At 39.3% G+C, this 22,617-nt stretch overlaps 1 protein-coding gene across 1 annotated transcript; it reads right to left on the reverse strand.

Moving 5' to 3' along the window:
- Positions 1–138: 138 nt before the first annotated feature.
- On the reverse strand, positions 139–17,298 carry si:ch211-225h24.2 (uncharacterized protein LOC564539 homolog). The gene is made up of 4 exons (XM_020632888.3): positions 16,085–17,298; positions 8,666–8,722; positions 3,443–3,558; positions 139–1,832 (listed from the first exon to the last, which is right to left on the reverse strand). The coding sequence occupies exons 1-4, from the start codon at positions 16,169–16,171 to the stop codon at positions 1,394–1,396; spliced, it is 699 nt and encodes a 232-aa protein (XP_020488544.1). The 5' UTR covers positions 16,172–17,298; the 3' UTR covers positions 139–1,393.
- Positions 17,299–22,617: the final 5,319 nt, after the last annotated feature.

Genomic DNA, 22,617 nt, shown 5'->3' on the forward strand with positions numbered 1-22,617 from the left:
CAGCAGTAGTAAATCCCTACAGATAACAATAATAATACAAATAACTTTTATTTATAAATGCTGAAGGTAGGTGATAGAGAATCCCAGTAGGCATACAATCATTCCTGGCTGCAAAGTGTTGAAATAAAAGAGTCAGACTTTGAGACTAAATCTTTATTCTACTTTAAGAAATGTGTCCCAGGAAGTTGGCTTTGCAGTACATCTCTGTACACTTCTGTTTGTAGTGAAGCAACCATAGGAAAAATAATGTAGTAAAAAGTTTGAATCTAAAACAAAGAAAAGGAAGCAGACACTATCATTTTCCTATTCACCTAAAGGAAAAATCTAATCATTGTGGAAATGAAATGACTACGTAGTCTCAGTTAATACAATATAAAGATATGCAAACAGCATCAAAGAACTGCCTCACCCAGGAAGTGAATGCAGCACAGATGCATGCTGGGTTGACCTGCCTGCAGCTTCACAGAGTGTAATAAGAACAGCAGGTGTGCAGTCAGGATGATTTGGTCTGATTGAAATATACAACAAACACATGAAGTTTCTATTGATATAAGGCACTTCTTAGGTACAAGCATGGACTCAGCAGCTTCTTTGTGGGGTGGGAGTAAAAAAGAGTTCATCCTCTATCTTTTCTTTACTACAAATTTTATAAATGTCCTGCATCAGATTTACAAATGGCAAATCTATGACACTGAGGGAAGGCTTGGATTTTTTTTTTATTACCCTCACATAATCCAAGCACAACAGAACTTTGTATCCCCTTTGCAAAGCCAAATGTGGATTGTGCATGTCCTACACGAACTCACTTTCTTTTCAGTTCCTCCTTTTCATCACAAACATATGCTTGAATCCAAAAGGGTGCGTTTGTTTGTTTCATGACTGTACAGATTTTAAGTCCATTACTGATGTATAAATCAAGGCGTCAGGCCAGATGTGACCGCATAGACAGACAGTAAGTGAAAAACTACCATAAAGGTCTTCAGTAGCACATTTGCATAATTATTTTCTAGAATAATGAGGCGATAAAATGAAAATCAGGCTTCTCATTCATTGGAAATATACCATATTTCAATGCCAGGCCAGTGGATATCACAGTTTAAAGGGTACAGTAGTTTATGGCTTTCATTTGTTGTCCTTTACAGTTCATGTCGGTGTTGTGAATTTGGCATAAAGCCCATTGAAAAACAGACAAATGTTGCCTTCAAGGAATTGAAAGCTAATAGAATGACAAACTCTTTGTGTCATTTTTAGGCTTTTACCAGAGCATCCTAAAACCAGTCAACTTCAACAGCGGTTCAGTCCAGACACAAGCAGATATTTTGTTCATGTCTTCATCCTCTTTCCTGATGTTTATCAGGTACAAAGGGACGGGTCTCTAAGGTTAACATCTCTACTATTTGAACCCCTCCCACGCCCCCTCTGACACAATCCCTCTGCTCATCCTGCTGATGCCAGCCAGCTTGACTTTGGCACGGGATGTCCACGTTATGGCAGCAGCTGAATCCTTGGAGTCTGTCAGGTTAGCATAGCGGGATGAATCCTCCTCAAGACCCTGCCCTCCCCAGGAAGCTATTTCTAACGGGAGGTTTAGAGAGTCTGAGAAAGACACTGGCAAGTCCACCTTCTTGCTATTGTCATTCTGGGCTTCGTCGGTCACAGTCTCAGTTGGGTTAGCCAGTTGTGGCGGCTCCCAGCCCTCCATCTTCTCCAGTTTTTTTGCAGGTGAGATCTGCCTCATGGTCATTGTAACGCTCTCCCAGAAACAATGGCCCTTCTCTTGTTTGTCCTTCTTTTCTTTCTCTTTCTCATCGTCCTTCATTTTCTTGTGGGACCTTCAGAAGAAAAAGAGTAGAAAAGGAGAAAGGGTTAACTGATCACATCTAAAACACTGGGTTTGTTTGCCATTTACTTACTATAGAGATTAGAACATTCCCCAAGCTAAAAGACATTTTATAGGCATTCCCCCTCATTTTTCAGAGGGGAAATTCATTTAGGTTTTCCTCTTCATACATGTTCCTCAAGGAAGTAGAACCACCAGTGGTTGTACGTGACTCCACTAAGTAATAGTCTAGTTCATTCACATTTTTCTTCTCACACTTGACAATTACTAGCCAATATTCCCATTCACGACGTAAAACAGAAACGATCGGGGCAGATCTGACACATCTAAATTCAGTTAGTGGAAAAGTTGTGATCAATTTTCACTTTTATTATTTTTAGGGCGAGGGGAAACTGAGAATGCTCTGATACATACTTTTAAGTAAAGTGAAGTTAAAGGTAAATCTGTAAAACCTCATGCAATCCAATAAACAGCACTGCCACATTTTATTACTTCCCAAAGCCTGAAGTGGCCATTTTGTACTAAAACTTTCTTAAAGATGTTATGTCAACTTTTCACTTATGACCGAGGTTGTGGTCAGATTGGGTTTTGTTGCACGGCATAATGTTAAAATGTATTATAATAGACCACCTTACTGTATGTTTGTAGAACTGATTGCAAATCATTAGAAACCCCTCCTTAACAAAGACAGTCCAGTTCAAAACTACTTACTACAACCTCAAATTACAGAAGTGTCAATAAAAAACTGAACATTGTTAATTAAGAAGTTTAAATTAATGGTTGGTCTACTAAATTGGATAGCATTTGATAGGTGTTTCTAATGAAGTAGCCACTGAGTGTATTTGAATTTAATTTCATACACACAGACAAATTCAATTGGGTTACCATGGTGACCTGTTCATTGGCAGTTCATCTTTTGGTAAGCTTTAACAGCAGAGAACCTCAGCTGTTTTTTGATTGATGTTTAATATTTGGTCATATTACTTTAATTGTGTGTATACTGGCCTTTTCATTCATTTTAAGCGCATCAGACCATCAAAACATGTTTGAAGAGTGTGACAAATGACCTATCACAGCTAATTCCGACAGCAAACGCATTCTGCAGGGAATTTCTGCAACTAATTCCCTGTAATGGGAACACACCGCTCTTTTTTGCCTTTTGGGGGCCATCTCTTGCAACTCTGCATCTCTACATGTCTCCACCTCACCGCTCATGTCCTGATTCACCAATCAGATGTCCTTACATGGGGAGATGGGGACGTGGTAGTATGCTGACTGCAGGTTGCGGGCACACGTCTTGCGATTTGGGATGATTCTGATTCACTAACATACGCATGGTGGTGAAAACAAAATTGGCCAGTACGCACGTGTCATGAATCAGACAGTGATTTTGCATATGCACTTTTTATGCGCAGAGTAAGAACATTCATACGCATATATTAGTGAATGAGGCCCATTGAGTGTTCGTACTATACACTCAAAGAAGGTTCAAAGTATAATACCTTCTACATATGATTAAGATAATCTTCCTCACATGCTTGGGATGTAAAACAAGGAGTATACTGTACATGTAAGGTCAAACATGTTCTTGTGTAATCTTACCCTCTGCGGTCAGGCAGCTTCATTCCAGTCAACAAGAAGTGCTCATCATCTTTAGAGGAGAACATCTTCTTCTCCCTCCTCTCTTTTTTCAACATGATCTTCTTCACCTTTGCTTCCTGACAGAAAAAAGACAGAATGGCTTTTTTTTTTTTTTTATCTCATAGCTAATCTCTTCATCTGTTGCATGTTGGCTTATCATATCTGGTGCATATTTTGTGAGTGATTTAAAACTTTGTTAAATCTGGTTTAATTAAATCAACTTCACTGGAACTTAGAAAAACATTAGCCTGAAATCAACACAGGTTGATATTCATGAATGTGCATTATTTTAATTCTATCTTGGGCTTCAGTAGCTTTGAACTAATGAAACATGCACAGCTTACGTTTTAATTCTTATGCATGAAACGTTCTGTTCCAAACCCCTCTTTTCAAGTTAACAAAAATAAATATGAATCTCATTGGTAGGTACAGTAGAAAGAGGGTTTTCAGCAGCCCAATCAACCTTAAAGGAATAGTTTAAAGTATACATGAAACGTTTGTGGAAAGTTAAAAAATAAGTTTGACACCACTGTTATGACTGTACGGTTAGCTTAGCAGCTGGTTAGCTTAGCTGAGTGAATACAGGGGGAACCTGCCAGCCTAACCACATAAACATGAAGCACCATTTGGTTCTAGCTGCCTAATCACCATGCATACTGGGAAGTTTAGCGAAACACAAAGGACAGCTAGTCTACTAGGTAACCACATCTGCTTAGACCACAGCTCACAAGCAAGCACGTTTTATTTCATGATAACCATCGACTAGCTTTAGCTTAGTTTCTACACTGTAGAAGAAAAGTTGGGTAAAACTGTGCATCGATTTCTTGGCAAGTAAAATTATAGGTGTATTGTCATTACATTTTAAATTTTTCCTTACAGATAAATAAATGCAAGGAATTATATGAACAGCTTGTCTTGCTACTTACAAAAAAAAACACCTTAAAACCAAAGATTAGACAGATAGATACAAACATTAAGCACATTCCAGCAAAAGCCCATATCCTCCCTCTGAAACTCCCTCAGTCTCCCCCGTCACACCAGAATTCTTCCCTGCCCTCGCACAGCTTGATACCGCCCTCCACATGGAGGAACAAACTTTTGGCTCCATTTCTCTCCATGCCTTGGAAGAATTTCAATGTCAATTGTCAAGGTCATACCGCTTACTGTTACACACCCGTGCCTGATTTGGCCGAACCAGTATCAAAAAATTCTCAGACCATTTTTTGATGACTGCAGCTGACCTTGTGAACCCATGTACACTGCCTCTTTTGTTTATGTATTTAACCTATTGCGGATGTGTTCAATTCAAAGCACAGCATGCATGTAGAACACAAACACATGTGCTTTATCTCCCCTGTTGTTTTCTCTGAGTTCAAGATCAGAGAATGTGAAAACAGCTAAAACAAGCGAACAAAAAGCTTGACATGAAAGCTGTCATCTCTCAAACTAAACAGGAACATGTATAATAAGATATGTCATCGGTTCTGAGATTACACTTCACAAGCCAAGTTGAGATAAAATGAACTCAAACAAAAGGGTTTGTCCTTCATGCCAGTGGTTCCCAAGCAGACAGAGCCTTGCGCAGCCCGGACCCCAGGTTGGGAACAAATGCTTTATGCAACACTCATAAACACACATGATCTCTTGTCACATTAACACTATGTGACATTTGATGGATTGGTTAACTCGGCCAATTTTCAGTATCTCAAAAGGAGACAGGCAGTGCTGCTGATAAAGGAAAAATGCAATCCTCCCCTTGCCTCTCATCATGGACATGCCCGAGGGTAAAACACTGGCAGTTTCATGGAGTTTATTATCACCAAAATATTTCCATTTACGTTAGTCTATGCTAGTTCACCCCCCTGTCTCTACCGTTTCTTTCTCCCTCCTCTCTCTGCTTCTTATTTCCTGTGTGCCGTGAAGTGTAAACCGTGGATCAGATTTGCTGCAGTTTGAAACCAGAGATGCCAAAACAGATTGAGTGCATATATGTGTTTACTAAATTCCAGCTGTATCTCTGCATGCGTGTTTGCACATACAGAGGCCAGCCTATTCACCATTCTCCTCAGCTTTAACCTCGGGGGCCTCTAGATCCAAAGCAGCTCAGAGGCAGCTAATCTCTCCCGCCAAAAAGTAGGTAAACCTAGCAGCTCACAGAGGCCCGCTGTGTGGGGGAGCTTTACCTGAAGCTCCACGCCTGGCCGAACAATACAGCTATTATTGGACCAAATTCTTCCATTTGTGCCCCATTGATGGAAACTGGGAGATTAAAGAGGCATTTGAGTTTGGAAATATAACTTGTTATAGACAGTTTTTTTTTGAGACAGAAACCTGGTCAAACTTCGGATATCGGTACTTTAATGGGCGGAGTTACTCATTTCATGACTTTTCGCTTCTTCCTCTTTATTATGTCATTCTTTTTTATAAATAAGTTGATCATTTAGTCTTTGAACAATCTTTAACCATCTCTGTGGACTAGCTGAAGAGAGGGCTGGTATGGGTAGCCATCAGTTGTATAGATGCCGACAGTCCAAACTCCTGAATCTCAGCAAAGCATAACAAAAGAATGCAAGAGCAATTTCATTGGTTGATTGGTTCAAGTCAAGAAACAACAAACATGAAAGTGTTTGAAGGACTAGGGGCAGATTCCAGGGGTTGCCTTCACAATCTTTGAAATCCAGATGGCCACCCCCCTTTTGGTGCTTTCACAAATGCACAACAACGTCCAGAAATTTTCTGGCTGAGCTGTATGTGTGAACGCAAACGCTGCGAGTGAGTGACAGAGAATAAGGACATTTATATCCTGCTACCAGCACACAACCACAGACTGTATTTGTGTGTACGATTTGTGTTCCATGTTGTAATGAAACTGCTTCATTATTTTTTCTGTTTAGCAGTGTGTTTTTCTCTGCTCTTTTCGTGATATCATTAATATGTCGAACTCTATGTAGCTCTGATAAAATGATTATTATTCTGACTGTGTTGCAACCGAATGCTATAGCTTTCTTTGCGTTTCATTGCAGCAAATTCCCGTTTGTTAGTACTTGAAGTTTTGACATTGACCAAACATCATCTTTTTCAGTCCTTAGAGAATTAAGTTAAGATGATTTATATGGTGCCATTACATGCTAGTGTAGATCAAAGGGGTTGCTATATGTATGCACAAAAACATTGTGCCATTCTTCCCCGCGTTGGGGCTACCCCAGTCAAAAGAAATCTAATCTTTTTCCCAGAGGAACTTCCAGAGAGACAAACAGCAACTTCAAACCTGAGAATTTGAAACTTGTCAGTTATCACAATCATCTTAATAAATGACTGGAACTAGTTAAATAAAATGTTTTTTCTTTTATGCCATGAGTTAGCTATCAATCAGTTCAATAAAAAAACAGCTTGTACCAAGAAAACTACAAAAAAAATCTTTCGGTTACACAGAGCATTTGCTAGTAGCGGGGCAGGCTGTTTGCCTCTATTCCCAGTCTTTAGGCTAAGCCAAGCTTTTTTATTTTACTTACTTCATTAATCCCCGAGGGAAAATTCGGTTATTACACTCAGTTATTGAGAGACATGCTTCTCATACACTTAGGCCCGGACACAATCCGGCCACTAACTGACTGCTTACGGGTCCAACTACTTACCGACTTATTATTCAATACTAAAATTAAATATCAGGCATGTTTCAGTAAGCCTGTTTTTTTGAGTTATATATTAAAATAAGTTTTTTACAGCACCATAAAATAAATCTCATTCTATCTAGAAATGGAGTTGGCCTTTTACATTGAAAGGTAACCTCCATGTCCAGGACTCTGTACTTAGTGTGTCCTAATATGAGCATATAACGACGACAGTGGAAGAATTGTAGACTTCCACAGTGTCAGAGCGTTCTGTGGCTATTTTCAGCCTTGTTTTTCTTTCACGATGATTGTTCCCATCCAAAAGGCCGGCTCCTCGAAAGAATGCTGCGTTTCCTTCCTCTCTCAGGCCCAGCCACTCTTATCCTCACAAACAGGACAGGTTGTGAAATACGTCCTATGAACTGAGTCACCTACATGGGCTTTACATACAGGAGGAAAGCAGCCACAGTTCAGAGACAAATACAGTGTTTGAGGTTATACTCGAGCTTTAGATGGTCAGAAGAGTTCAGGCACAACCAGACCTCTGAGTAAAGACTTGTTGTCGGTACAGATTGGGAGATTTTACATATTACACAAAGCACTTTATCTCAAACACAAGTTGCTTGGAATGAGCACAATAGCAGATAAAGCTGCTGCAAACACAAAGGCCACAAGAATCTTTCACAACCAGAATCGATATGACTTTCAGCCAAATTTAACCTTTGTTATGCAAAACTTTAACGTAAAAAAAAAAAGTGTACTTTAACTCCTTGGATCACTCGCTTTTACTGAGTCTGAAACAATCAAAGGTCAGTTATAGGTTGTTTACCAAAAGCTGGATTAGGAGAACCCGTCAGTAAATCCATCATTTAGTATCAGTTCACCGTCTGAATTCTTCTACTTAATGCTTGATATTTACTATTGTTACATCATTATCAGACAATATCTGAACCAGGTTACACTTTAAAACTATATCATCTCTCAGATTGTAAAGAGTGTCATGTTAAAATTGGTTGCCAGTATACATGAAGCCAGTCATGAGCAATCAACTGAGTTGACAGAAAGTAGAATACAAAGCTTTAACATGAATGCCAAAAGCAGTTTGAAACCAGTTAGTAAACCAAAATTACCCTTTAAGTATTTAACCTATAGATTTTAGTGAATTTCAACACAGCCTGAAAATGTGCATTGTGGGATAAGGGTGAAAGTATGAGAACACCCATAACAGCAAACAAGACAGTCATCCAGTGATAAGGTTAAAGATAACTGAGGGGGTGACCGTTGAGGGCCTTGTGTTTACAGATAAACACTGCAGTCGTCTGACCGTCCTGCTTTACCTCAGCCCGACCATGAAAGACTTTATATGTTTGTTTATCAGGAACATTGGTTAAAGGATGAAGAAAGTTCTGGAGAAACAGGATTGATTTGTTTAGGTTTACACAACATGTTTTTGTGAGCGTATGAAATGAATACAGTCGATGTGTGAGAAGATAAGGGCACAAGAGGCGACTCATAACTTCACAAATAGTGTGTTTGTGTTGGGTCCAACTAGCTCTGAAGTTGTGTTGTTTACCTTGGATACTGCATTCCCAGCTTCCTCCTCCTCTTCCTCTCCTTCTATGTCTTTATCCTGAGACACAGAAACGCACACACAGACACACAGAGCAGCAGTGAGTTAACACAAATAGCAACTCCCAAACAAAACACAGAGCGTCCACACTTTGCAGCAGGCATGTGTATGTAAGGAGTATGTGCTGGTCTTCCTGTAGAAGAGAGGTTAGCTTGCTGTCGAGTAAGCTTGCAGCAGGATGGATGGACGGATGGGTGGATGGAGTGCTGCAATTACACAGCATGACTCCATGTGTATATACAAGAGGAAATATTTTTGTTTTGCTAAGCGTCCGTTTTCAAGCTTTGTCTTCCGTTCAGCATGTATAAAAATGACTTTATATTCATTGTTTCTATTATTTTATGTAAAGCTCTTTGTTGCTGTTCTTAAGTGCTCTAATTCTTATAATAAAAGTCATAATGATTCATGAATACCAAGACATGTAGGTCTGAGTTTTGGACCAAGGTCAAATACATTTTATTTTTTAAAGATTTATTTTTTTGGCTTTTGATTGTATTTATTACAGATAGGAGGGTTGATAACATAGGAAATCTAGAGAGAGAGAGTAGGGAATGACATGCAGGAGGGGAGATGCAGGTCAGACTTGAACCTGGGCTGCCTGATTGGAGGCTTATAGCCTCCGTTCATGGGCCGCGATGGCTAGACCATCATCAACACCCTTAAAGAATAGGTTTTAACTGGACGTAAAGCTACCATGAGGAACTTCTGGTTTGCATTGAGTTTGGTGACCCCTGTGGACAAAGTGATACCTCCTAACTCCTTGCTGATCCTGTCCTGTTCATGTGAAAGTAGTGTTTCCTGATGAGAAGCTCATCCTGCTGTCTTTTAACAATCAATCATGCCAGTCACTGTTAATCTTTGCTGTGGAAATGTAAAGAAAGGCTTTTCTGCAGTGTGCTGATACTTCATTTGACACCAACCCGGAGGTAGGGGCCGGAGCCATTGAAATGAATCATCTACAAATGATCAACCTTGTCGCTGATGATCTTGTTTGGTTTTAGGTGACACAGAGGTATCAGTATTAATTTTAGTCTTTTTTTCTCAGCTGGGTAAAAATTCCCACCTGCAATGATACACTGACACACAAGTCTACACTGTCATCGTCTCACATCACATACATTCGCTACATTGCAGCTGCCCCGTTGTTCTTTAAAACCACCTTTGTTTTATTGTACACAGTGTATACAGTGTAATGACAATAAAGTTGAATCTAATTTAATTACAATCATTTGACTCTGCTAAGCACTCGCCTCAAGAGTTGAAGCAGTAGTATCGTGTCAAGTCTTGTCCTGATAAAATCCCTGAACAAAGACGAGAAGTAAAGCCATTCAAAGCAACACACCTTGAATTTGAGGAGTTTGTCTCTCTCTTTGTGAAATTAATAGTCAGAGACAGACACAGAGTTGAGAAACTTTGACGACTTTTTTAAACTTTTATTTATAGCCCCGGAAGAATGTATATTGACATCATTACAAATAAAATGCGCAATGGGTCGGGGGACGAAAATGATCCCCCCCTCTGTACTGTCTACAGCGTAGAAACTGTAAGCAGCAGAGCCAGCGGGGCTGGCGGGAGCGCGGGAGTGTGTGTGTGTGTGTGTGCATGTCTGACTGTGTTTGTATGTGGAGCTCCTGCTGTGCCTTGCTTCAGCAACCCCGAAACTTGATGTGAAATTCACAGACTGGAACCCCAATATGAGGTTGTCTATATTTATACACATAGCTTATAGTATTACAGATCCTTGAGGCTATATGCTCCTAAAATTGAACATATTTTGGCAAGAAATTAGTTAGGAGAATTCTCATTTATTAGTAATGTATTGACAATATTGACTGGATTCATTTTCGTAACATGCACTTAACCTATAAAGATTTATGGCTGGCTTTAGACTAGCTCCAAAAGACTTAAAAACATTTAATCATAAGAAGAAGGGAGAGAGAAACCATCAGATGTTCAGCTGAACCTGAGACTACAGAAGTGGAGCCAGATTTACTGTAAAGTTATCAAAGCTGTAAGAACTTCTCACATCTAACGACTCCATGAGAGAGAGAGAGAGAGAGAGAGAGAGAGAGAGAGAGAGAGAGAGAGGGAGAGGGAGAGGGAGAGAGGAGGTGGTCGGACATGTCTGAGCAAAGTCTGCTGAGTCTCCGCCACCTGAGCTGATCAAAGACACACTCAAACACACTCTCACACAAGTTTGCTGACTACTGTGTGAACGTAAAAGCATTCGGAACAAAGAAAGAGAGAGGAGAGGAGAGGAGAGGAGAGGAGAGGAGAGGGAGGAATCAGGGAAAGAGACTGTACTGTAGAGCTTTCACACCTCGGGGGGTGGGTTTTTTTTTTCCTCTGTCTTTCTTTCTCTCTCTGGCTGAGCCTGTGCGCTAGTGTGTAAATTTTAGTAGCTAAGTGCTGTCTTTAAAAAGGCCAGATTACTAGGCAATAAAGACGCAGCGTGAATTTCAACACCACATTACCAGTTGTAGTTTCCAAAAGCCAACGCACCAACAAAAACAAAAAGCCCAGAGGACTCAGGAACTATTTTTTCCCAGCAGTGCTGCCTTACTTTTTACTAAAAATGAGTCCTAGATCGTTCTTTTTTTTTCTAAATAGTTCGGCATTTTGTGAAACATGACTTTTTGTGGAAAGTTAGATGATAAGATTGAAAGCGCTCTTTTATCTCTTTGCTAAAGTAAACATGAAGCTACAGAGCTAGGCGTTAGCTACATGAGTTTAGTATAAAGACAGGAAACATTTGCCAGTCATGGTCGACATGCAGCATAGCATTTGTAAGCAGATGATTGACTTACTACCTACATTGACTTATTTTATTCCAATAGGGTTTTACAAGAGTAGCATTGAGTTGCAATGAGTTGGACCAAGTCATGCTAGTATAGTTTGTGTCTGTCTTTATGCTAAGCTATGCTATGCTATGCTAACTGTTCCTATAGCTGCAGTTTCAAATGAATAAACATGAGTACTATCAGCCTAATAAAGAGAAAGAGAAAGATAAACTTTATTGATCCCATATTGGGGGAAATGTATTTGTTACAACAGCTCAAAAACAGTCGTATAATTAGTAATCAACAATAAATAAAAAAAATATGATAATATGATGATGTGGTTTGAACTTTTAAGACAAAGCTCCCAAATGTTACCCTTTCCCACTTGAACAGATGATCCGCTCAGCTTTACCTTTCCTCTCCTCACCACTAATGATTTAGATGAGAGGTCGTCTGAAGGTTGTGCTCAGACCTGATCTGTACTCTTGTGATCCAACTTCAGAAAGAGCGTCCTGGCAGCAGGATTACCATGTTGTTATTGAAGTATTCAGGTGTGTTAGCCCTTTAAACCATAGACAAACAGACACACGCAACCTCCTGCTAGCTCACAGCTGCCTTTTACAGCCTGTTGAACTTAGAGAGAGTGGTGGGAGAGAAAGCTGCGGCACAGGGCCTGCACTGTAGTCGCCCCTAAGCACTGTCGAGGGGGTGCAGATATTAACATCAAATCCTGCATTTCATGCTCTCTCTCTTTCCCCCCCTTTGTGCGTATGAATGTTTTATCCCTTTAAACTGTCCTGTCTCTGTCTGTCTGCCTGCTGGTCTTTGTCTGAGTCTGTCTTTATGGGTAACCCAGTGGTAAAGTTTGAATTAATTTGCCTGGCACGACATGTAAATCGTTTATTCTGCCATAAAACATTAACAGAGATAACAGGAAGTGGAAAAGAAAGGGACTGAGTGTTTTTTAAAGACTATAAAAATAACATTTTCATCAAGAAAACATACTTTGTATTTGTATGCAAAAAAAAAGATTGGCTAATGAAGGGACATGTGATGAGGAACAAGGAAGTGTTGGTGTTGTGTTGCGGAAACAATGTGGATGACAGTAAAGTGCTGCTGAGAAAGTTATCCGTCTCCATCCTTCTGTTTCTCTTAACTAGAGTGATCCATCCAGCACACATCGGACCCTCACGTTACATTAGTACCCATGAGCAAGGCCCCCACCCTCACTGCTCATGTACCCATGCCCAGCAGTAAAAACACTAGACGTGTTTGTTCTGAGTGTAGGTATGGTATGAATTTGTGAGGAAGCTGTTTTTTTAAGGAAAACCACAAAAACTCTCCCGGATAAAAAAAATTAAAAAAAAGGGAGGAAAACAGGATTTGGTAAATAAGTATTTTAGTGTAAAGCATCAACACCACAAAGGAAACACACTGAGTCACATTAACACTTTCTGACAAAAAAAGTAAAAACTAATATTTATACATATACATATTCTGTATGTGCTATATGTGTCTCTGCTTTTTCCTTGCCCTGGTTCAAGTTGTCCAAATATCAAAATCATTATCTGCATCTGCCTCCAATACTGCCTGAAAAGTATGAAAGTCAAGGTTGACCATCTGATACTATAATCACATAGTCCCTAAAAAAATCAACTGGCTTAAGGTACAATTTTCACAACAGTACAGTAACAGTAACAGTAACAGTGTGGTCCGAGCAAAAAAGTGTATTGTAGTTCAAGGCTAGCAAATTTCAACAGATTCCACAAAATGATGTACATTAAAAGAAAATCAAACTATTGGCCAATACTCAAGTTTAGGTAAGGGAATTGGAATCCAGACGGAAATATGGTATCAGCACATCTCTACTTACGGTGAGTTGACTACCTACACAGTGTTCCTGTGCTATACTTTCCCCCTCATAAAAACATTCATTTGATTATTTTTATTTACAAATAATATAAAGAAACATAACTGACACTTATTTTTGATGACAGGTTAATAGCATTAGTCAGTCTTTCAGCAAAGAGGACAGAAACTGTTATCAGCTCCGAAACTGTAAAGATTTGCAGCTTTTATTTGTATTTCAGAAAATAAATTGTAGCCTATATATTTTAATGTTTGATTGCTGGTTAGACAGAAGATTTAATATGTCAACCTGGATTGGACTATTCATTGGTTACTCAGCAAATTAATTGGCAGAGTAGTGAACATTTAAAGTCATCTGTATTCTTCACCCTAACATCTTTCAACTTAAACTAAATGAATGATGCTTTTAAGTTCATTACTCAGTTTTCTCATTCAGTCAGATTTTATTATTATTAGTTTTGACCCCTCCAAAAGTCTACAAAAAAGGCTAAGAGGTGTTCATGCAATATGACCACAAAAAAAGATGTCTTTGATAATCTATCTCTTCTCCTCTCACTGTGAGAGGTAGATCAGGGTAGATAGTATAAGAATATTTGGAGGGAAGGAAAAGCCTGCATGTCCAGACTGTGTAATCATGATTTTGTGATCCTTGTTTCATCCTGTATCACTGCAAGTACGTCTCTGACTCTCTCTCCTCTGTGTTTAACATTTTATGATCCGACCTCTGACCCCTGGATGTACTTCATTGCCACGGCAACAGGAGGAGACCTCCCTGATGACTCTCCCAGGAATTCCGGGGAGACCCTTCTAGTCTGATCTCAGATCAGCTCTTAGTGCCAAAGCAATTCTGCTGGCTAGTAAAACCGAAGTAAAAAAAACTCAACTCTGTGCAGCTCTTCAGGGGATAGGGCCACATGCGTTGCTTCCCAGGGTGCATGTGAAGACAGGATAATAAATCCCAGCTAAAGGTCACAGATCAAAACATTATAACAACAACAGATGAAAAATGATGGGAAATGCTGTTGGTTGATCTTCTCTGACACATATATGCTGATTTTTAAAATGTAACTTCTATATAGATTGTATTATAAACAAAAACATTAACTTTTTTATGTATCACTGTATTGTACCCCCCATCCAAATGTACAGTGGCTGTTCTCCTCAAAGGGGGTGGGGAGGGGGGGGGGCTGGGTTTGAATCCGACCTATGGCACCTTACAGCATGTCATTCCCCACTCTCTCTCTCTCTCTCTCTCTCGCTCTCTCTTTACAATTTCTGACTCTGTCCACTGTCCTGTCTCTCTAACAAAGACATAAAAAGCCCTAAAATCAAACAAATGAACATTTTTTGTGGAGTATTTAAGTTTATTTCGTAAACCTCTAAATGCATTCATGTTTTTGTACACTCTATTAAAACTTTTTAAAGAAGCATTTCATAAGCCAAAAGCATGATGCCTCCAACATGAAGTAGATCACATGGCCAGGTTTTACTGTCAATCAAAGCAAAATTAAGAAACTGCAGTTGCCAGATGTTGTTTCTTTTTGCTCTTCACAAGTTACATCAGAGCACATTGAAGAGAATTAAGAAGCTGGAGTAATAAACATGTCAGCTCCCTATTTCATCAGAGACAGGACTGCTGGATGTCTTTACCCTGTGTATGTGTGTTGAATGTCTTATCTTGGATTCTCACATCTTGACAGAGTCCAGCTGTTCGCAAAAGCTGTTATGGAGAATACAGAGATAGACCTCACACACCGCGGCTCACCTGAGTAAGCGTTCGTGCATTTGGGAGTGTGTTTGTGTCATGAGTGTTTTCCAATCTATCATTTTCCAATAACCCTGAAGATGATACTCAGTATCACCAATAAAGAAAACTCCAGGTGCTGTTTATCCAAACTTCAGGACACGATTAGGTTACATGTTGTAATCTATTTCTACAAATTGATTTAAATTGGTTTTGTTTGCAAAGTGCTCAATGACATTTGACTTTTGCAAATTTAAAAATTCATTTCTTTATTGTAAAACAGCCAAATTCCTAAATTTTACACGAAAAAATAAACAGCCTTTTCCATTTTAGAAGCATATTTGATATCAGTTTCAAAGTATTGTTTTGCAATGTGTTGTGTTTGCTTCTTTTGGGGAGATAACGGGCTGTCTCTTCTTTGACCTTAGTCTCCTCCTCAGCTGACATAACATTTTGAGTTTGAGCACTTGTCCTCCTCCTCCTCCTCCTCCTCCTCCTCCCTCTGCATCACAATCTCGTTTTGACAGTGTGAGACACCTTCAGGAAGTTTATCAGTTTTCACAAGAGACATTTCTTTTTTTTAAACAGTTGGATTAGTTTCACATTGTGTGTTTTACAGTTCGCAGAAATGATCATTTAATAGGATATAGTGTTTATTTTTATTTAATCAACGGTCTAAAATTTTTGCCTATACACTTTAGGACTTTTGAAAATTCCAAAACAAGTTATTTTAATTGTTTTTTCTTCAAATAGTTGGGGAAATTGTCTCATTTTGCTGTGAGCTTTTTAGCCTTTTATTCTGACACTTTTGAAAACAAGTGAAACCTGCTGGTTGGATATTACACATGAAACCTTACTACACGTTAGCCCTTTTTTAAATCCGTCTGTCTATGGAAAGACACCAGACATGATTTGATTTTCATTATTATCAGTGACTTGTTGGAGTTTCCTCTCCATCCGTCTTCTTACCTTGTAGGAGTGATGATAGTGCCAGGACATGTCGTCTTCCTCTGACGCATAATCCACCAGCACTTTACTCTTGCTTTTCTTGAACATAGCTCCACTTGACGCTGGAACAAGCCGCCTTGCACTTGTTCGGAAAAAGTTGGCTTCTTTGGTTAAAAAAATAAATAAATCTACAAGTGAACCCTGGAAAAATACTCGCTCCTGTTCGGTCCGTTTTTCCTCCGACGCACCACCGAAGCTGCAGATCCCGGAGGCTTGCTTTCTTTGAAAACAGATTTCTCACTTACACAGGTTGCTTACCAGGAGCTTCAGGGTCGAGCTGTTTCAATAATGTCGCTCACTTCTTCCTAATGTTTGGTGCGTTTTTTTTTTTTTTTAACGCAGATTCGACCACCTGGACCTCAAATAGTAGCTCCGCCCACACACCCCTCCTCAGCTCCGGGTCCTTGAAGTTGCCATGGTAGACGGAGGAAGGGGTCATACGTCTCACCTCCAGCCAATAAAAGCTCTGAACACTTATGCAAAATAATGTAACGTTATGTTATCTCCCTCGACTGAGTTTGAATAATGTTGCCTTTTATGTTGCATTATTATGTCTTACCAATGGAAAAAAGAAAAGTGTAAATCAAGTGTTAGTATTGCTGCTGCTCAAGGTTGGTCTTATTTTAACCACCAAAATGTCATTGAACAGCTCATCATGTTATTTTTTAAAAGCATTCATATAATCTGTAATAATTTCAGTTTACAAAAAGTATCAATAGGCAAATGGAGCAACATCAAAAGTTCACAATTTCACCAGTTTTATGAGAGGTGTAATGTTTAGAAAATGGAAAGCGTAAACCACATGTGTAAAAATAGGATACCTTAGTAAATAAACGACTTTCTCACGAATGTCATAAAGTTTTACTCCTTAGTGTATTCCTGAACAGAGTAAACCTTGTAAACCTTTTAGGGGGTATGGTGTATATCATGGATTGTCATACCGATCATTTTCATTCTTTCTGAAACATATTGTTTGAAGAAAAAAAAGACAGGAAAACAATCCAAACTTAGGTTGAGTTTATTAATTGTTTTATTCAGTTGTCTTGTTGTGTTTTCTGGGAGGATTTGGGTTCCTTTGATACCTTGCATTATGTCTTTCGTCTTTCGGTCATTCTTCAGGTAAACTTGTCAAAACAGTATTAAGAAAGCTGTGACATCCAAACAAATGGATCATTGTTTTGTTTTGATTTTTATCTCGATGATGATCTGTTGTTTATTGTAGACAAAGGATGTTTGTTGTATCAATTAAAATCCAAAGACCTGTGTTATTGTAATGTCTGTGAGTTCCCACCAAGTCTTTCCTGTTTGGAGAATGAATGAATTACAGTAATGTGTTTCCAATGTGTTATACAAGAAGTCATGGATTGAACTTCAAATTAAACCTCTCTCTCTCCTCCTCTCTCACTCTCTCTCTCGCTCTCTCTCTCTCTCTCTCTCTCTCTCTCTCTCTCTCTCTCTCTCTCTCTCTCTCTCGGACCTCTGACGCCCAGGGAAACAAATAACACATTATGCTTCTGGGCTGACCTTAAAATAGCTACAGTTTAGCTGCGGTTAAGACCACTCACCTGATTCAAAGATCCTTATATTCCTGTTTCCATGTCCAAGTAAGTTCAGCCGGGAATGTGGATTGTCAGACATGTACAAACTTATGGGAAAAGTATGACAGAAACACTGTGACTCTGTAAAAAAAAGTTTGAGCTCTGCCTGGAAAAGTCTGGAGACACCTGTTTTCTTTCATCAGTCAAGGTGTTAAGAAAAGTGTGAAATCCTGATCTGGCAGTGTCATAACAGTTTTGATTTGACTGGATGTCGATGTATTCGGTGTCAGCAATTCATTAGTGCCAGCTGACACGAGCCATGACTGGCTGTTAGGACGTGTCCGTCGCCTTTCAAGAGGAAGGCCAGTGACCTTTGACCCTGGAGCTCATCAGTGGGTCAAATGTCCATTAGAGACTCTTCTCTAGGAGGTGTATTCCCACAGTATCTCTGCAGTAGTTATTTACAGATGAAGGCTGCTGATGTGTGTCCCCCTGTTAACCCTTTTGATTGCCTTTGCTTTAAAATGAACAGTTTGTGGTCCAAAAAATCCCTAAGCAAAAGTCAAAACATTATACTATCATTGTGTTTAACAGTATTGTCAACATTTATACATTCCTTTATGAGCATATTTTTATGTATGACAAGGGTAATTCTCACTTTTATTTAGCCTTTCACCAGCTTTTGCTCTTGTATGCTCACAGCAGGAGAAAGAAACACTTATATCTGCTGTCAGCTGCAATGTGCACGTGTCACAAACCATATTTTAACGTTATATATCACTTTGTAAAGTTATAGTCTGTATGTGTTTTAATACCATAAAGTGTTTGCATTACTACCTTTAGGGTCATTTTTACCCTGAGGCCCCATTACTTGGATCATCACAGCTCGCCATGCTGTACTGTGTGTTGTTATGTACTATGTATACTTTTAAGAACGTCTATAGGTGACTCTTGCGTCAGCTGTCGTGTAAGGGGTCAGGTCTGATAGGGTCACACAGTCATGGTGGGGACACAGGTGGGATAATCCAGCCTGTTAACCTTACATGGGAACATTTAATGTACTGTACAGCTTGTTCTGCTGACCCAGACCTGAGGAATGTCCACGACAGTGTGCTTAACTTCTTGATAAATTAACTACTAAGACTAGTGGTTTGACTGTTTCTTTAGTATGACAGCTTTTAAATATTTTGTAAGACCCATAATGAGTATTTTGTATTCAGTGGAATCACACAGAAAATGAACAACACTCGTTAACGTCCCTGTCTACAGAGCGTTACAGGGCTTTTCAGCTCGTTGTTATGATTTTATGGACAACTACTTTACTATTTAGGTTCTCTCTAACCACTTTCATCTTAAAAGTTTACAGCTGCTGCTTTTTGCTGTAAAATAAATAATCTCAAAGCCTTGTGTACAGCACCAAATGTCCAAGCTTGTGGTGCCAAAAACAGAGGTCAAAGGTCAAAGTGACTTTAAATAGATGAAAATGTTGCTCTTCTAGACCTCTGCTTCAATATTTTGAGAAACTCTCACCTGACGAGGTATTGTAGTAGTACACCTTCACCTGCCGATACTGACCTTGTCCTCTCGTGCCTGTCCAGCCGCAACCCCCCCCCCCCCCCCCCCCCCCCCCCCCCTGCGTAATTAAATACCAAATTTTATGTTCTGACCTTACTTCTTTCTGTGCGCGGGTTCTTCAGCCGCTTAGGTGGTAGCCTGGATGTGAGCAGCTGTTGTTGTCGTCCCTTTTATTGATCAAGTTGAGCAGTGTGCATGAGTGATTCTGTCTCTTTTACAGGTTATGCTGTTTTTCCTATTTACCTATGTGGTATGCCCATTTGTTATCTTTGTCTCTTCAATTTTCATTATTATTATTTATTTGTTTGGTTATTGTATTTTATTTATTCTTTATTTATTTTTTCTGTGAAGTTTTCCTATCTTGTATTTAGAGGTCCATTTGTTGGTCTGGGAGGGTTGTTTACAGGGCGAAGGGATATTGGGTTTTTAAATGTTTCTGAGGAAAAAAGAAAAATGTTGACTGCATCCCAATTGCACTATATGTTTTGAACTTGCTTTCATAAAAATATGTTGGAAAAAAGAAAAGAAAATGTTGCTCTTCTGGACATGCAAACCAGTGTTTACTCAGCATCACCATATCAGCCTATGGCGATAATAAGGCAGAGCTGTAGCTGTATCCAAGCTGAAAGCAACAATGAGGACTTATCATGTCCTATAAGTATGTACACAATACGTCATACATTCAGGAAATATTTTGAATTCTCCATGTAAAGATAAACGTTTTGTCATCAAACCATTCAGTCTGTAAATGGTCACGCTGGATGGAGTCAGTTGAGATTAAACATGACTCAACATCTATCTGATGAGATTCAAAGGTCATAGGGTTGTCCTGTAAAAACCCACGGGACCACATCACAACTTGTTTGCCAAGAACAGAGATTAAAGCTTTAATTATGTTCACAGGCCAACTCTCAAAGATGTTCCTCAGAGACTCTCTGCTGAGTGCAGCTTTAATGAACATTGGCTACCTTAAGAATTACATAAAACTGGGGGGGAAAAAAGAGTGTAAATCACTGCTCAAATCTGGAGTGTGTGAGCTCATTTTCTTAAAGCGTTTCATTTGTGACCACTGAAGAACATTTAGCAAATCTTCTTTAAGATCAGACACGACAGGTCAGAATATCAAAGCTCTCTTTGATTGATTCATTATTTGCAGCTTTCGGTCAGGAAAAGGGACTGAGAGAAACAATGTGCTAGACTCAAAAACTTTCCCAGAAGATGTCAAAGGTTGGAGACAGAGACGCTGGGGGAGAGGAGGTGGAAAAGTGAAAAACATCTTGGGGGGTCTTGAAGCTTCAGAGCAGGTAGTTTGGGTGTCAGGCACCTGTGCATGTAAAGTGCAGAGTCATTAGAGCAGCTTTAGTGCAGGAAGCAGAGGAAAGTACGTGCTCTTTTACTCATGCTGCCATGCTTTAAAGTATGACTTTTCCTTCCATTGATTTCTCAACATATTTGAGTTTGGATGGTTTTTTTTATAAACATATCTGGGGACAAATTTTCCATTATTGTATTTCAGTTTTATACCAGTAAGAGATCCTTTTTCAAACAGCATTATAAAAGACTCATAATCAGCTACTTAAGTCCAGTCACAACATGTTAATTTTCACACCTCATCAACTCTGACAGTAGACCTGAAATAGATCGAATGTGTCCTGGCAAACACACATCCTGTGTTTGGTAACAAGGCGCCAGGTAGCATCACGCATTCACGCAGCCCCAATCAGTCTGTCAATTAGCCAAAAACACAATATTCATGTGTTTAAATACAAACATTAGCACTCATCATTGGTTGCTATTTTACATTTTAAGTTATATGCATTCAGGGTTATATGCATTTATTTGCTTACATGTGTGTTTTATATGTTTGCGTGCTTGACATGTGCTTGTGTTTGCATGTTTGGGGACAGAAAAAAAATAACAAGCTCCTGCACACAAGAGGTGTTTTAATGAGCTCAAGGAAGAGAACACATTTAAATTAGACTAAGCTCTTCCGCTAAAGAAGAGCCATTAAAATGAGGATATATGTGCTGTGTCACTGAGTACACCCCCCCCCCCCCCCCCCCCCCCCCCACACACACACACACACACACACACACACATACACGTACACACAACCGACAGGTAATCCGACAGGCTAAAAAAGGATTTTTGCTTTATCATGCCAGCCAGACGTTGAGTGTAGCAGTGTGTTTTTTTTATACCATGAATTACTGCAGACAATATTCAGACTGTTTGGAATGAAACCAAATCTTTAAATAATTTTTTTTTTGATTTTTTGTGAAATTAAAATGACATTTTAAAGGAATTAAAATAACTGCTTTATAAGTAGGATAATTCAATCTGAGTTCTACTAATCAGTGTACTTACATTCTTATCTTTTTAAGTTAAATTGAAAAATCATTCTAAAAGCAAACAACTGGTCATTTACACTTTTATGGAGCATCACTGGAATCACCTAACGAATACAAGCCTTGTCTTTGAGCTCTGTCTTTTGTTTCCACCAACTCCTGAGGGATGGTATCTTGCACTTTGGTAGTGTACTCTATCATCTCTTATAAACTGTGTCTGATGACACTTTGGGGCTGAACAGTTGAGGTTCTCTTCCACCTCTTTCAGAACAAAACACACCCTGTAAACTTTCTGCTTTTGAAAGTTCTTCTTTCAAGAGGTCAAAGGTGAAGATGTGCCACGGAGGAACCCCCTCGAAGCGGATAGGGATTCTTGCTCAAATTCATTTTACTGAGGAGTTAATCTGAGTCTTTTTAGGACTAGAACTCAGAGCGTGTAACTTGTAACTCATGGGAACACTGCTTGACAGTGTCTCCGCATATGACCTTGGTTACCAGTAAACTTCCTGTAGCTATTTGTTATGTACATCGTTTTATTTAAAGTTAAACAGGACAACCCGACTATCTGTTTAGGAGTGTGAGTATATTGGATTATAATTTTTTTGTAAAGATGCTTCGCCTACATTGCTATCTGACCTGTTGCCCTCGCTTTAGTTGCCTTTAGCTGATATTTATGAGTCATTGTCAAACTAAATTACCTGAGGCAGCCATTAGAGAGCGTGAAGCAAGACCTAATTCATCATAACTTGGTATTTGCACTAATTTGATATGTTACATAACACTAAGATATTTTACACTCAAAACTCCTTTAGGGTCACACACACATATAGACGTACACATTATATTGGGAGTTTTTAAAGACATGGAGGACATGTCCCTCCTCCATCTCTCTTATCCATTTTTTGGGTGGAAAAGACATTCAGCTCTTTGTTGCAGGCTGTAAGTGACGGTAACAAGAGCCTCCTGAGGAGAAGCCACTGAAACAGACACACAAAGGACCTCTGTTTGTGTGTGTGTGTGTGTGTGTGTGTGT

The sequence above is a fragment of the Labrus bergylta genome, chromosome 15 (genome assembly GCF_963930695.1).
Source record: "Labrus bergylta chromosome 15, fLabBer1.1, whole genome shotgun sequence".
Taxonomy (NCBI): domain Eukaryota; kingdom Metazoa; phylum Chordata; class Actinopteri; order Labriformes; family Labridae; genus Labrus; species Labrus bergylta.

Coding starts and splice junctions, on each gene's coding strand:
- si:ch211-225h24.2 (XM_020632888.3), bottom strand. CDS start 16,171: ATGTTCAAGAAAAGCAAGAGTAAAGTGCTGGTGGATTATGCGTCAGAG. Junction 8,723..16,084: donor ACTATCATCACTCCTACAAG/GTAAGAAGACGG, acceptor TCTGTGTCTCAG/GATAAAGACATAGAAGGAGA. Junction 3,559..8,665: donor CTGGGAATGCAGTATCCAAG/GTAAACAACACA, acceptor TTTTTCTGTCAG/GAAGCAAAGGTGAAGAAGAT.